Genomic DNA, 16948 nt, shown 5'->3' with positions numbered 1-16948 from the left:
ATTAAACTCTTTGCAAGAGATACATAAGAAGGTGTTCCGGTTGTAAAGATTCATGAGTTCTGGGAGTTGTATCAGGGTGGTTTGACTCAAGTGGAAGCTTTGAGTGTCTGTTTAGCTGCTAAAAATAAGTGGTGATACTGAAGGCAGGTACATGCCTCTACATCAACTGAATCGTTCCAGCTCCTGGGCGGCTGCTGAGTATCTGACCCTGACCTGTCTGACCTCTCTATGTTGAGGAGAAAGAGAACAGAGGACTCCCCACAGAGATGAGTGATGTATCTCATTTTTCTTATTACCAGAGACACATGAGACACATGTTTCACCCACCCAAGGCGCAGCTGAGTGCGGCAGCTTTGCGTAGGCCGTCCAAGCTCAGACAGATGGTGTCTCTCTCCCTCTGGCTCTGCTCTTTGACTCCCTCAGCTCCCAGGATGAAGGCCAGGCCCTTGGAGCTCCCCGCCATGCGCCCAGTCAGTGGCGTGGACAGCACATCGATCAGGTTTTTCCACACGCCGGTAAGGATGAAGCGGGAGAACACAGCTCCTGAAAAACGCACACAGGCTCAACTGAGAGAGGTGTCAAAGCAACAAGATTAATGCTACTGTAGCTGCTGCCAGGAAACAACAGGATGCTGTACAACACTGTAACACATCAGACATTCATTAAGATTTTATCAACAAAGCAAAGCAGTTTCTGTCCGTTACTGGGTGTTTACACAGCAAGTGGCTGGAGTAATTGATGGTGCTGACAAGTCGAACAGGAGCACACACACAAGAGCACCAAGGGTATAAATTTCGCCGGGTGTGACTCAGCAGCAGTTACCATGGCAATTCTGGCCAATCCTTAATCCTCCAGGGGGATGCAGAAGGAGCGCAGGTGGTCCCTGACTCATATTTTCCATCTTCCTCTCTGCGCCTGCCCTCTGCTGCTCTCCTCCCCCTCACCCCTCACCTTTCTGTTTTACTTTCCTCTCATCATTTTCTTCCGTTCAGCCTCTTGTCTTTCTCAGTGCAGTTCTCAGTTTCTGAGCCTCTTGTCTTTCTCAGTGCAAATTCAGTGACGTGATACATTAATATTTGAGTCACATCCACCAATTGACCTTTTGTTCCTTTTTTAAAGTGATAATTTGATTAGCTGGACACAATTTCCAGAGCAGTATACAATGAATCAAATTTTGAAAAATGGTCAATCTTGCAAACCTAACCACTTCCATTAAATGTCTTTGAAATCTTTAAATTAACATCTATGTCCAAAAATCAATAACATGACCTGTTTGGTGAAGTAATTATTCATTCTATGTAACAAGCTTCAGATCAACCAATGAATCATCACAGTAGACAAAACCTTAAATTTGATTAAAAGGTTTTATATCCATTGTCATTGTGAGCGCTGGCAAGTTTTGTAGTGTGGATGTCCTGACATGACCCCAGCCAGATGATCTGACATGACCGTGACCAAATCTGGGTGTACAAAGAGAAGCAAATGCTCCCAGGACTGGTTAAAAACAGCAGTCTAAGTGACAGGAAGCACCTTCAATGTGTGCATGTAGGAGTGTCACATATTTGAACTGATACTGCTTGTTCGTCAGACACTATTAATTGTCATGATGTAACAATTCTTTGGCTTTCCCTCGAGATTAAAAGACCTTCAAATGTCTCATTTGTGCTACGACATAATTGGCGTTGTCGGGGAGAGGGCCCTGAAAACGACACAAAGTTTGCTGCGTCTCTTCACTCTGTGAGAGGAGCACGCTGTGGCCGCATAGAAAGGTAGGAGATCTTTTGATTTTTAATTCTGAATGCGACCTCGCCAGAGTTTGGGAAGATGCAGTGACTGATGTCAGAATTCTCTCAAGATTAAAAGGCCCTCAAATGTGCAACTCTATGTCTCAGCCGCTCTTATTTTAAGTCTTGTTTATGCTACACCAGTTTCAACCCCCGTTTTGATGCAGAACTTATTTTGCCTTGTTTGGTGTGATCATGCTAAATGGATTTAGCTTCACCTGTAAATTAAATTCCAGAATAAATACATCAAATTCTAGTGTGCATGATTAAGTGGCATATAGCGGTGAGGATGCAACATTGCAACCAACTGAAACTTCTCCGTTTGCCAAGTGTGTAGGAGAACTATGGTGGCTGATGTGAAAATGCAAATGGTCCATGGTTTGTCCATTCTGGGCTACTGTAGAAACAACATGGTGGATAAATGGCTCATTCTAAGGTAACAAAAACACAAAGACTCTTAGTTTCAGGTGAATATACACTAATGAAAACCTACTCCTACACACCAGACCTTTGACAGGCTGTTTCCAACATCCCACTGGAGGGCAGATGCTAACTGGTGTTAATGATGTGCCAAAGCAATTACACCATGCTCCCTGCTACAGACTTTAAGTTCAGCAGGATATAAAACCTTCCATTATTAATTTTTCTGCCTGTTATGGCGAGGCCCATTTGTGACCTGCGATGCCCAAGGCACCACGATAAATGGTCGGAGCATTTGAGCAGCAGCTCTGTTTTGGGAAGCTTCACCTCTCAGCGCACAGCCTGTGCAGCATTTTCGGCTGATTAGCACAGCAGCGGTTCAGCAGCACTTTCAGAGTGAGTGAACCCTATTTAGAAGCAGTGAGCTGGGCTGATTTAGCGGCTCCGGGGAAAAGCTCCAACATCACTCCACAAAAAAAAAAAAAAAAAAGAGGTAAAGAGGTTTTAACCTGCAGTAAAACGCCACTGCTAACTATAGAGAATTAAATGTCTCATTACTTTCTCAATATCACTCTTAGCACAGCTGAAGGAGAGAAAAATCCACTTATCACGTGATGAAAAAAAAAAATCACTCATGCTATTACAGCGATATGGAACTAATGAAGGATTCACCGAGTAAATGGGTGAATGAATCGATCAATCAATCCATCCATCATACATCTGGGGTTTGGGGGCAGATTTATGATGATGGGCTACTGACCTGCCATCACAGTGTCACTGCCAGCCTTGTCACAGCTGATTGGTGATTGGCTGGTTGCCCTCCTGATCAGCTGACCACCAATCGCACTGCTGCCCAGACCGTCAATATCTGAGAGAGGAGAAGAAGGAGAAGAGAGCGACAAGTATGAGAAAATAGAAACAAATGTGATCAAAGTGACTTGTTGTGAGTCAACTCAGTAACTTGATTAACTTAAATAAGGTACATCTTTCAAACATTTCAGGTTTCCAGGCGAGTACAGCATGCAGTCTGTAGGATGTGGAGAGCAGCCAGATATACAAAAGGCTGTGTGCTTGTGGGTGCGTTTGTACCTGTCAGCATGGTAATGAGCGGCAGTGTGTGGTCTTCTAGTGAGCCCCAGTACCCGGCCTCGCCCAGCAGGTTGCGCTCTAACACCTGGTGGTAGAGCTCCTCGATCCAGGCCTGAGACAGAACCACGAGGACTCCGCTGCTCTGGATCAGACGCACAAACTCCTTCTGCAAAAACACACACAGCACATCAAAGTCTTTTCTACACTGCCTTCTGGAAATACATCAAATCTTACTTTATTTTCTGACTTTCCTCCGCTATTTTGCCGTGGTGGGAGAAGTATGCAGATGTATTACTAGACTAAAGTAGCTATATCAACATGTGCAAATATTTCAGTGGAAACCCTGTCATTGTTTTGTGCAGTTTTCCTGCTCACCAGGCTGAGGACGGGCGTGAGCGTTCGCCGCCTGTAGTATTCGCAGCAGCAGAGTTTGAGATTGAGCAGAAGAGCGTAGTACGACACCAGGTAGAGACCGTCAGCGTTCATCAAAGACTGACAGCTCAGAGTGTCGCCTGCCTCGAAACCTGGAGAGTGGATCCCACCTGGAGAGAGACAGCGGGATTTTAAAACTCCTTTCTTTTCATTTATCTTCTTTAAAAACTTGTTTTTATGACATGACTGTTTTATTTCGCTGCCTCGGAAAGTGCGCTGTAACACTGTTTTGAAAAGTGCTTTATAAGTAAAGATCATTATTATTTTCATTGCTATTATTGTACTGACATCATTAACAGGTGACGAACTTAGCACAAGAAACACACCAACAGAAAAGAACATCAAACAGACATTCGTGCCAACAAGGCTTATTTGATTTGATCAGAGACGAGAGAGCAAGTGGGAGACAGTGAGGTGAATGGAGGGAAAGAAGAAAATAAAAAGACTCTAGCAAAGTACAAAGTGGGTGGTAATATGAAAGAGGGAGGAGGAGAGAGAAACAAGAAGAGTGAAAGAGAGGGAAAAAGAAAGTAGGTAAGTAAGAGGAGACAAGAGGGTGAAAGAGAAAAGGGAAAGAAGAGATCAGGAGACAGAAGGATGTCAGAGGGAGAGGGAAGAGATGCTGGGTAAAAAAAGAGGAGAAGGGAGTGTGAATAAAGATAATGAGAAGAAAATGAGAGGGAAAGGGAGCATGAGTAAAAGCGTAGAGGAGGAGGAGAGAGAAAGGAAGGGAGGCGGGTTAATAAAAAGCGAGGGAGTGAAACACGGAGACGCAGGTGAAGGGAGGACAGAGGGGATGAGTGTGAAGGTGAGAGGAGACAGTGAGATATAATCTGTTAGCTGATGATAAGGAAAGTGTTTTAATCAGAAACTCACTCTGGGGATTTGCAGCCTCGGCCAAATTCATTAAGTCACTTAACCGTATAGTTTAATTTGATTCGTAATTTTTGCTCCGCTGATGTAAAAACTCCCAGCAGGCTCGCCGCTTCTTCAGATGGATTATGGGTCATGCCTCAAAACGTTTTATTATAACTGCTCTAAGTGATGAGCTGAATGTAGAGTAGCTACAGTATATACATTAAACTCTGTGTGCACACATCTTTAGCTTCACCTGTGAATTCTGATCATCACTAGCTTTAATCATCCATTTTAGTTTCACTTCAACAGTACGATGTTTGAATTTTATTTCATGTTTGTGTTCACATTACCCTGCACTATATTACGGGGATAGTAATGACATCCCAGAGTGTCCCCACAGTATGATGTATCTAAAGATTTATACTACAGCCATAAACACGGAGTGTCTCATTCTGGGACTCAGCCAACAGCTGGGACTTCCCTGTGGCCAGAGCTGATTAATAAAGGAAGAGGCTGCTGCACAGATCGCTCCACCTTCAGCAAATACCCTGTGTTTGTTCAGCTAACACACAAACACACACATATAGAGTCTGTGCACCTCCCAGGCTTCAAACATGACAAGAAACAAAACCTCAACACACATTAAATCAGGAAAGAGCTCTCTCACCAGCCTGCAGTCCGGAGCAGAAGGTGGAGGAGAAGTTCTGTAGCGACAGGTCTACCTCCGTGGTGGTGGCCAATCCCAGCAGCCGGGGCAGCAGTGCTGCAAGCGACTGGACGAACAGCCTGGCGCTCTGCTGGTCGGCCTCCTGGTTGCGGAGCAGTTTGAGGGACAGGGCGGCAGTGCGCAGGGAGCGGTGGCCCGGACAGTCGCGGGGCGTCTGCTGCTCCTCGTCAGCCAGCGACACGTTGTCAGAGCCGATGTCAGACACATCAGATCGCCCTGAATCCTTCTCAGCAGCCATGGAATACTGGTCACAAGAGTCAAATTCTGTCCGGGACAAGTCCTGTTCCTCCATACTGATGGACCAACAGGTAGATTAGTTGTTAATGACCATTTTCAGGCCATACTGTAAAAAATGAAGATTGATTTCCTACTTTTCAGGCAGCCACTGGTTTGAGAGTCTTTCGAGAGGCAATTTGATTCCTTTATCTACTTATTTATTTATTTGGTAAATTAATGTATCATTGTGCGGTAAAGCAGCTCCTCGGTTCTGCATTGAAGAATACATTAATGTCCAAAAACTGAAACTGTAATGTAAATTCAGGAGCAAACGGTTGATATTGATATGATTATTAATGTCTTTGTTGTTTGCATCAATATAGTTCCTAAACTGCACAGAAAACACAATCACGTCACAATAATTTGGCTTAGAGGTCCAGTGTGTCGGATTTAGGGGGATATATTGACAGAAATGGAAAATAATTATAATAAGTGTTTTACTTTATAGTGTGTGATCGCCTGAAAATAAAAATCGTTGTGCTTTTGTTTCTACAGTGGCCCAGAACGGACAAAACAAACACTGGCTTCAGATAGGGTCATTTGCATTTTTGAATAACACTGATTTGTCACATGAAATGGCTTTATTCAGTGTTTTTACTGGTTCAAAACACCGGGTCTGTTTGTTTTGGAGAGGAGGAGACCTCTGGATGATTCAGCTCATGAAAATTTGGATCTTACATTATCAGAGAAAAAAGGTGAGCACACATTAGCATGCTGTGGGCAAGCTGCCCATCTCTGCCATGCCAAACGGCAGAGGAGAAACACTGATTTGTAATGTGAATCTGCTTTATTTAGTGTTTTTGCTGGTTTTAATCACCTGTTGTTTGTTTAAGAAAGGAAGAGACTTCTACGAATTAATAAGCTCATGGTAAAACCTCCTAAACAATGTAACGCTGAAGGAATTCTAACCAGGAGAGGTTTCGGCTGGTTGCGATCTGCAATCCTCACTGCTAGCTGCCACTAAAGCCCCTAAACCCTTCACACTGAACCTTTAAAAACATACCTGAAGTTGCTCTCACTGTATCGTGACCCTCCTCCATGGTGCGTCCTGGTCCTGGACTCCACAGATAGGAAGTTGGTGATGTCGGGGTAGACGAGGCCGTGACTTCGCTGTACCACATCTGGAGGAACCACAGCTCCTCTCTCACCCCCTCCTGCTCTTTCCTTCTCTCCTCTTCCCTCGACCTCCCTCGCAACTCCTGCCTGCTGCTGTTGGCTCCCCTGATTCGACTCCATGCTCGGCTCATGTTTAGGCACCTCCTGGACGCCACAGGACGAGGGCGAGGGGATGCGTGCTTCCTCTCCACACTCTTCGGGAGTGGTGTGACCCAGACCCGCGCTGAATTCCCCCGCCTCCAGATCCACAGTGGTTTGGCCCGTTTCAGTGGTGATGCTGATGCTGATGTCAGGGCTCCGCTCGGTGGCCCCGGTTGTGCCTGCATTGGAGGAGGAAGAGCTGGGGTCCCAGGGAGCCTGCTCGGAGGAGAGGATGTGTCTCTGCCATCTGAAGTCAGCCTCGTTTATCTCCATGGACTCACGGGTCGACTCTGTTCCGTCTTTGAGATCCTCCAGTCGTCTGAGGAGGAGGCGAGCCTGAGAAACAGCTGCTGCATTAGTGTTTTATACTTGCTAAGTAAAGGGGCATCCATCTATGCCAAGTCCTTCCACTTAATATATTTATTTTGAGTGCAAATCTTAATGTTTGTAGCATTCTGTCTCAGTGGCATACCTGCTCAGATTGGATGCCGCGGCCCTGCGACAGTTCATCCAGTGCCCCGAGGAGAGCGCAGGCACAGGAGACTGAAGAGTAACACGCCTCGATGCCTCCTTTCATACAAGCCTCTGTCATCCCATCCATCACTCTGTGGAAGGAAGCAGAAACAGAAGGAACAGATTATTTTGCTTTTTATTTAAGGACTACCATCAGTGACATCAAGATTTAGCTCAGTGAAGTCAGATAAAGAGCAAAGACAGAGGAGGTACTGACAGTTTCAGCAGGTCCAGGTGGGACTTCCTCTTTGAGAAGGAGCGCTTCCTGGTTTCAGGCTCAGCCATGCAGGGACCGGCCAGGTCGTACAGCCGCTGGGGACTGCCCAGAATCTAACACACACACAAACACACACAAACACACACACACACACACACACACAGAAATGCATCGCAACATAATGAATAACTTATACTTCGATGAAGTGGAAAGAAAATCAATGGCTGCCTGAAGGTAGAAAATCAATCTAAAAAGTTCTAATACGCTTCAGAAAAGTGGTCAGCAACAAAGTCTCCTCTTCCCACCTCCTTCATGATGCGGATGGCCTCGGTGCGGTGCTGAGGAGGCGGGTACAGCAGGATCCTGTGGTAGAGCGACTGCAGCACCGGTTTCATCGACTCCACGCAGCTCACCAGACGCACAAGCTCCGCTGCAATGTAACACACAGTCCGCACTACTGGTGCAATCCTGGCAGGGGCGCTGGAGGAACAGCCAGACCCTCTGCCTTGGTCGGATATTCCTCCACCGAAGGAGTCCACCTCCTGACCGATCCCTAACGGAGGGAAAGGAGGGGGGACATGAAGCTGAATCGTGTTGACGAAAAAGCTGTCTCACACCTAGAACTAGAAGGAAGTCTGAGTCCAAAATCTAAAATCAGCATCACCTATCATTGTCTATTATTGTCTAATAAAAAAGTTTCCTACTAAAGGAGATAGACACCATGAAGCTGACTGCTGGTAGGAAGGTAAATATTTAGATGTGGTCTTTGTTTAAAAGCTCTGGGTTTTTAGGAGAAGATTTTTTTTGTCCAAAATGGCAACTGACTGTGAAATCCTTGATTATTTTATCTCTGATTAAGTAAATAGACTTGTTCCACAGCAACTATGACAATGTTGACATGAGGCTTTGTACCTGCAACAGGGTATCTCTTCAATCACTGACACAAGAATTAAGAGCAGTAGGAGGATAAAAGGCTGTCAATCAGCACCACAACAGCACATATATTAAAATGATAATGCAAATGCAGTATGTGTGAAACAGTTACAAACTTTCTTCAATATTATAGCTGAACACCAAACACAGACTAGAAACAGTTGAACATTACAGACTCCTTACAGAATCCAGTTACCTAAATTGAGTCTTTCCGAAAGGCGGTCTGGCGCCCCCATGTAGCCGTGGTGGGAAGCAATCGTTTTGTCGTTGACAGGATTCCCCATGATCGCAACGAGGGACGGACACAGCTGCTTCCTGGGAGGAGAGATTTTAATGGTTTTAGGATTATGAATAGATAACAGCGCAGATTTTTTTTTTGGGATGGGGGGGGGGACATAAAACATAAAACATTACATTACCCAAGGTATCTCAAATTATCATTAACTGGACAAATGGTAAATGGACTGCACTTGTAAAGCACCTTTCTCTCTCCCTACCACTCTAGGTGCTTTTACACTACATGTCACATTCACCCATTCACACACACATTCATACACTGATGGCTGAGGCTACCATACATGGTGCCACCTGCTGCTCAGTAACAATTCACACACAGATGGAGCAGCCATCAGGAGCAATTTTGGGTTCAGTATCTTGGCCAAGGATGCTTTGACATGCAGGCAGGAGAGGCTGGGGATTAAACCACCGATCTTCCGACTGGTGGACGACCCGCTCTACCATCTGAGCAACAGCTGCCCCAAAGGGCTCTCAAAAAATGTTAAATAAAATAATTCCTAAACATTTTAACCATTTCATGAACACAGGATTACACAAGAGTGACATATCTTACCATACAAGGTCGGTGAAACCTCTGGACAGGTGCATTGTGGGAGGACAGCTGCTGAGCATGGAGAGGATGCACTCCAGGTAGAGGAGCTGCAGGAGCTGGTTATCACTGGAGGGTGAAAAGATACAACAGTGGTGACTCAGCATTTTTTGTACATATGTGAGGCCTCCAAGAGAACTAAGACCACCTCCTGAGGGGGCCTGAGTATGATGCGCTTCAAGTCTGTGGTGCGGTTCACTTAATTTGTGCCTTGTGAACACAAAGCGCTCCAGGTTTGCTTTGCTCTCTGCCATTGTATTTAGCCCTCTAGTTCACAAGGTATTGCACTAGGACACTTGAAAAAACAGAGAAAACCACGTTGGCCTGTAACACATGCAAGGATGCAGGGCAAGGAGAAGCAGAACCACCAATGTGAACACAAAAAGAACTGAGTCCTTTTTTCTGTTTTGGTGCACTTAAATAGGACCGGGTTCAGTTTGTTTAAAAAAGACTACACGTGAAAACACCCTAAGAGTGATATGTGATGGAGACAGGAAACCAGTACAGCAGCTTATCAACACTGTCAACACATCTTTTTAAAGTTTAAACATCTTTTGTGCTCCTTCAAATGCTGCTCTGGCACAAAGACTATTATCATCAATTTCCTGTGTGGCAGCTGAAATTCCTCGGAGGTGTGCGACGCTACAGCAAAGCCTGATGACTCAAGGACAAGAAAGCCTCAAGCTGAATTATCACCTAAATATTACATCAACAACAAAAGAGAGGACATGACGTGAAGGAGTGAAATACTGCAGGGTTACCTGTCCACCGACTCCAGTTTTTCACAGAAAACTGTCAGGACCGTCACCACATCCTCACACAGAGCCTGGCTGGTTGGGGAAATATCTGCAAACGCACACACACACACACACACACACACACACACACACCATAATAAGTTAATTTATGGCACCTACTTTATCTTTATTCAATATGTACATGAAGTGATAAAAAAACTCATTACTTTCTCCTCGTCTCTCTCACACCTCCTCATTTCTTTGTAATAAATAAAATAAATCAATACCACCTCGGTTAAGCTGTCCTTCTCTATGCCTGCAGAGGCTCCCATCTAAATTCTGTGCATGTGTGTGTGTATAGTATCATAAAGAAGCCCTGCCAGTCTCTGTGAAGGCGTCTCTTGCTGCCTGCAGACTGGTGATTACAGTGACTTTATAACAGCGATAAAACAGTTTGCACTGAACACTACAGAAGAGTAGAAGTCCACAGCTACTGGCTGCTTCATGAAGCTTGAATGCCCACTTAATATAAGAAAATAACACACAGTTCATCCTGAAGGTGCCACCAAAAGAAAGACATGTTATGATAAAAGTCAGACGGGTTTATCTTCTGTATGTTAGAACATCCCAGCAGCTTTTAAAACTCATCTTTACATTGACAGATTTGCCTCAGTTTCCCCCAGTCTAAGCTTTACTTTGTTTGCCTTCAGCTAGGAGTGTTCCCTTTGAGTAACTGTGTGCTCAAGGTGACAGTTTGAATTTTTCCGTCCTTTTCCTTTCAAAGAGGGGACTGAAGCCGTTACATTGCTCTCTTCAAAGCCACCAGACTCCTTTGACAAAAACAGTAATTTTACCTCTCAGAACATGGGAGTTAGTGTCACTGTGTTTTGTGTTTTAAACAGAGAGACGGTAGTGTGTGTATGTGTGCGCGCATGGAGTGAGCAGTCAAGCGAGAGCAAGTGAGCAGGTGATGCAAATGACAGTGAAGGCAGCAGAGCTTAGCAGTAAATGTGCAGAGTACTATAGGTCACAGTTTTTCTGTTAATAAAGGCTGCCGCTTCTCAAGACCAAGAGGAGCTCCAGTGTGTCGCTTTCCAGCTGCTGGTAAACAAATCTCCCCTGTGCTTCCTGACCAAGGTCGGGGAGCTGAAGCAGGAACAGATAACACAGCAGTAGACCAGCAACTCTCATGTTCTGCAAGGTAAAAGTACTGTTTTCGCCAGAGGAGTCTGGTGGCTTTAACAGAACGATATAACAGTGTCAGTACTCTGGAAAGGGCAGGTAAAAATATTCTAAATGTAGCATAGACTTAAACTAAATACTAAAAGTTAAAACCTTTACTTACATTAAACTAAAACTAAACATTGATATGTTTTTTTAGGTGGTACTTTTTTTGTGTGTGGATGAAAAACGTTTCGCTGCTGCCCCCATCCAAAGCAGTACACTGCTTAGCTTCTGTGGTGTTTCTCCTGCCTGCTTCTCCAAACTGGGGGAGTGCTGACCACCATCGACTCTAGGTAATGCACTGAATGTGTATAAACAACTCATACAACCCAACTTCAAAAAAATTGAACTACCCCTTTAAGGCTGTGCAAACTTCACTAAAAGAAAATCAGAATATGCATATTTAGCAAAACATTGAAGTTGTCCTTTAACATACCCTTCTCATGCAATATAGTTCTCCATCTATATGCTTATGGGAAGCTGTTACACTAGTGGTCACTTTATTAGGTACATCTGTCTAATGCAGTCCAATACACCATGTTGTATCTGCCATAAAGTCTACTTTAATTGAGCCTACAATGTCAGTTTGTATTGACACTGTCACAGAGAGAGAATTAAGCATCAAGGTCATATTAATGTCGCACCGGACACTATTATACTCAGAGGTGTTTCTATTATTCTGACCTTCATGTATAATAAATGGGAGGGATAAAACACAACTCATTATAATGCAATCACGTACAGCACCACCTTTCACTATGACCTCTGTATTAAACATATAATTGAATTTACACATTTTCGACAAAGTCTACAAAAATTGAAGATTATACAGACAGAATTTATGGCAGAGCCGCTGTAGTGAAATATAACAGACTGTACAGTTGTACATAATAAATTGGCCTCTGAGTGTGTATGCGTGTATAATAGAAGTGATGACAGCCCTCCAGCTGATGAGGAAGAGCTGCAGAGGTGAAGGATAGCACTGGTAATGACGTACCTCTTCTGTGGAGTGGCGGCGCAGTCACCTCGTCTCCATCTGCACCCTGCGGAGGAGCACACAGCGACAGAGATGTTTACTGCGACTGTGTCTTTCTGGGGTGTTTGTGTCAACACAGATGTGATGGTGTAGGTGAGAGAGTGATGTCACTGTGAGTAACAGAGTGTTACTGTGTGCCAGTTTGGTGTTTGAATGTTGTACTCGTGTATATATACAGTATGCATTTACATGTACATTAATATATAACAGACAAAATCAACAAATCCTCCCCTTTAGGGAACTGAAAAATAGAATGTTTTGGTCCTAAAAAATGACGAATTACTCAAATAAATGATAAAAATTGTAGACAGATTTGTGTTGATTGTCTAACCAACTAATCAACTTTTGATTTTCAGCACTGCAGACACAGCTGGGCCAGTTTTGAATGCTGTAATGTCCCAGGCTTCCTAAACGAGTCATCCCGTGCTCCTGGTTTTGTTTCTCCCAAACCAGAGCACAGTATCTGATATAGTGTAATGACATTATATATTCAGTACCACCCTCAGTTTGTAAGTGTGCACACAGTGTGTACATGTTTAAGTGTGTGTGTCGGTATCTGTAACTATTGTCCTGGTGACCTCTTGTCTGTGTCGCAGCTGGAGCGTCAGGTCTCCCAGTATCTGGCTCAGCGTGGCTCGGACCGCCGTGTTGATGCTGCGCTGGTGACAGCTGGACATGTAGGTCTCGATACACACCTAAACACACACACACACACACACACACACACACACACACACACACACACACACGATTACATCTGTTAGTGCTGTTAGTGTGGGATCTTTCTTTTGTCTGAGTCACAAAAACATGACGCACATTCCCAAGAAAGCATTACTGCCAGATACTGAACTATCAGGGAGATTTAAGGGAGGGAGGTTTCCATGGCGTCACCAGTTACCATGGTTACCAGACTAATGAGAGGGATTAAGGATGCAATGGATGTTTCAAACATCTTCTGGCCAGTTTAGAAGGTCACAGAGCAAACACTGTGGAAGGTAAGACAGCAGTTAGCCAGCAGCTGAGCATCACCCACACACATACACACACACCCACACTCGCACTCACACACACACACTTTCAGTGGATGCTTTTATCAAAAGTGTCTTGCAGTATCATGAGACTATCTTGTGTTTTTAGCACACATGGTCCCAGTGGGATGGGAAACAGCAGGAGTGTTAATGCCTCGCTCTTCACGTTCATGCAGTAAATGCACACGCAAAAACACATCCATAAGACACACACCATATACACACACACACACACACACACACAAACACTCACCTCTATGCTTCACTCATACCCAACAGTTTCTGTTGTTGTCATTATTTTGTCCCAACATTACAGAATTTGCAGCAGCTTTTGCTCATTTATTACAGTGTGATGAATGATTGTGCAGCATCTGTTGTTGCCTTATTAAAGAAGCTGTGTGCAACATTCAGAGCATTAACAGAGCAGCACACCACTATTTGCTGTGAATATATATTATGGCTGTCAAAACGGCTCAAAAATGACGTTCGAATATTCCTTCTAAAAATAACTCATAGGTTTGAACCATTCGAATTTTTTATATTTTTCGCATTATGTCCACAAGAGGGCAAACTAATACAAGAAAAAATACTTGTATATGTATTAATACAAGGAAACATAACCCCTTGTAGGTATTTTTATTTCAACATAAACGTCTTTGAAAACATTTACATACCTACACATTAAAACACATAAAACATAAAACAATCTATGACATTACATTATAAATGACCGCGGACCTCTCGCTCGCCCCCCCTCTCTGACCCGTCATGCAGTGCGTTCAGTGCAGCGGCCCAGGCCAACGCCCACTCTCCACGAGGACAGCTGCGGTGGTGGTTTTTTTTTTCTCCACAATCGAATATCAATTTTCACATTCGAAGGTCCATTTTTTTTTTCAAATTCGAATTTAAATTCGAATTTAGAATATTCGTTGACAGCCCTAATACATATAGTGGAGTAATGGCGTCCTCTGTGTATGTTGTAATCAAGCAGCAACCTTCAAGGCTGAAAAATGAAGCCTATGTGGAATTGACAAAAACTGCAGTTCTTCAAATGGCCACTTGAGGCTTGAGGTAAATCCCCATGGACTATCGTGTAAAAAAATGCCAAACTTTACAGCAGAAAACTAACCGGTAGATTAGACTCTTGCCGTATACCCGGGCGGCAAAACAACAAAAACGTCCTTCTTGCAAAGGAAAGATTCGAGTGCCTGTTCCTTCTGCTCCTCTTTTAGAGAAAAAGCCAAGTCTAACTCGTTCACTGCAGCAGCCAAAGCCATTTCAAACAACTGGTGTTCATCCGTAGCCATCTTGCAATGTTTACTGACTGATTCCGGACTTCGTCGTTGCAGCGCTGTCGTCATCTGTTTAGCTTGCCTCTGGCCCGCCTATATAAGATACACCGATGTGATTGGTGCAGCTCGGCTCCAACGGCATGGGTAATGAGCATCATTACTGACTGCCAGAGTGACTCGCTGAGCAAATTCAAATTGTGCTCTCGCGAGAACTCTGGATTTCCAAGGTAACACATATATGAGGGCGGGGCTGCTTGAGTGACAGGTTGTCTGTGAGGCATCCCTACAGTCTATGAGCCAGATCCACCCCTCGCTCCTCCACAGCTTCAGTCTCTCATCAAATTATGGTCACATCTGGCTCCAAAAACAAGATGGCCACAATCAAAATGCCAAACTCTTTGCTTCAAAACACTGTCCAAAAAAAGACAATGGATGACATCACAGTCACTACGTCCATTATTCTTATACAGTTTATGGTTGTAATCCCAGGTTCTCTGTTTGTTGTTGTGGTGGGTGTTACGGCCGCATGTGCATATTAGTGCATGTCTGTCCCAGTGAGTGCGTCCCATTGGCTAGCGCTCTGCACTGCGTCACAAAAGTGTAGCATCCCCCTGCAGTTCCCCATGGCTAACACCGTTGGCTCTGTCAGCACTGTTGCCGTCATTAGCACTGATTATGAGGCTAGCACTGTTAGCTGCTAGCTGCCGACTTAGTAACCTTGATGTTAAGATCTGTGTAGACAAACTGCCCCAAACTCTGAATTGTGGTATAAATGTTGCATGAAATTTCTTTAAAACATTATCACGGATAATTTAAGATAAGGTAAAGTAAACTTTAATGTCCCTGAGGAGCAATGTGACATACAGACAGTAGTAAAAGCTCCAAGAGGTATTTTTCAGCACCACAAATACTTACAGAGCAGAGGAGAGTGTAAGGGAATAGGTACAGAACACGTCAGCAATAAAATGTGATTTATTTCACTAATTACCGAAGGTCTGCTCCACCATCTGAGCGTGAAGGGGCTGAGAGCTAACAGGCCCGGCCTCATGGAGAGCTCCAAACAAAGACCATTTCTGCTAATTATATTCACAGTTTAAGTCTTGGCAACCTCGGGGATGTTTTCCACCACCTGGGCCTAAGCAATGGAAGATCAATACATTCTGCATCATTAGGCCTTCCTGATGCAGTATGCATGTGTGAGATGAAGAGGAGAGTACGAAGCAGCCTCCTGCTGTCTCCCAAAATTAAAATTTCCTCGAGCTTCAGCAGTTTTACAGTCAGTCAATGTTAGATCTTAATTTTTTTGTTTGTTTTATAGCTGCAGTTTGGTGTAATGAATGTGATTTAACGCTATTGTTTTACATATTAAACCAACACAATTATGTAACTGAATGAGGGTTCACTTGCTGATGCTCTAGAGGATGTGATCATAGGTGTTTAGAGAAGGACATAAATGATACATTCATTTACAAAATGTTTAAAAGCTAACAAATGGTGTGTACAACAGCAAGACGAATTGTATTTTCATGTGTGCTTTTATTATCCACTGGAGATTAGTATGACGTTCATCATCATCCCATGTCATGACTTCCCTGTCCTCTAGGTGGTGCAGGCTAACGGTTGTATAGAGTGCTGAAAAAGATTGAATCGTAAAACCTGGAAATGAATTGCATTTTATCTTTCCCGCTTCCCTCATCTTGAAGTCAATGGATTTTTGGAATGTTTTCTTTTTTTAGTTAGATGCTGAAATAAGGTCTGCGATTAACACAAGCTTGAGAGACTTTCACGTTTTGCTCTATGACATAAAATACGCCAGTAAATAGCTCACTCATGAATTCCAAAGTTTTTATGTGCCTTAAAAAACGCGGTTGCTAAATGAGACTAAAGAATGTCATCACACCAAGCACACATTTACAGCTTCCCTGTGGCAGGGATGCTACATCATGCAACCATGATATAGTCCTTTTATAGCCATCATCAACATTAGCGTTTTACTTCTGGCAATTGCATTTATCAAAAATCATAAATGTGGTGTTAATTTGTAAAGATTAGCGCACAGAACAAAACGCGTCAGGATCGTAAATGTTTGTTTGCCAGAGAGCTACCTATCCACAATAATCCACAATGTAATGGAAGAGTCCCACTGGCTTTTTGACGAGGCAACCATGGCCACGCTAACGTCTGCATCAGCCTACAAAATACAAGGAGCATAACGGGAGCGCTCTATTGGTCTGACACT

The 16948-nt window shown here is 43.9% G+C and overlaps 1 protein-coding gene across 4 annotated transcripts in view; it reads right to left on the bottom strand.

Annotated features, from left to right (window-relative positions):
* arfgef3 (ARFGEF family member 3) overlaps positions 1-16948 on the bottom strand; it is a 73057-nt gene that overhangs the window by 35196 nt on the left and 20913 nt on the right. For all 4 annotated transcript variants that reach the window (XM_033612957.2, XM_078160997.1, XM_078160996.1 and 1 more), the window contains 14 exons: positions 12968-13084; positions 12351-12396; positions 10154-10238; positions 9357-9461; positions 8703-8821; positions 7879-8126; positions 7574-7686; positions 7316-7448; positions 6590-7179; positions 5251-5603; positions 3669-3835; positions 3294-3459; positions 2965-3072; positions 328-543 (listed from right to left, as the gene is read on the bottom strand). In XM_033612957.2, the coding sequence (XP_033468848.2) occupies positions 328-543; positions 2965-3072; positions 3294-3459; positions 3669-3835; positions 5251-5603; positions 6590-7179; positions 7316-7448; positions 7574-7686; positions 7879-8126; positions 8703-8821; positions 9357-9461; positions 10154-10238; positions 12351-12396; positions 12968-13084 (2566 nt within the window). The remainder of the gene's footprint in view (positions 1-327; positions 544-2964; positions 3073-3293; positions 3460-3668; positions 3836-5250; positions 5604-6589; positions 7180-7315; positions 7449-7573; positions 7687-7878; positions 8127-8702; positions 8822-9356; positions 9462-10153; positions 10239-12350; positions 12397-12967; positions 13085-16948) is intronic.

Source organism: Epinephelus lanceolatus, chromosome 17 (assembly GCF_041903045.1).
Source record: "Epinephelus lanceolatus isolate andai-2023 chromosome 17, ASM4190304v1, whole genome shotgun sequence".
NCBI lineage: Eukaryota > Metazoa > Chordata > Actinopteri > Perciformes > Serranidae > Epinephelus > Epinephelus lanceolatus.
This window is presented reverse-complemented; position numbering and strand designations above follow the sequence as displayed.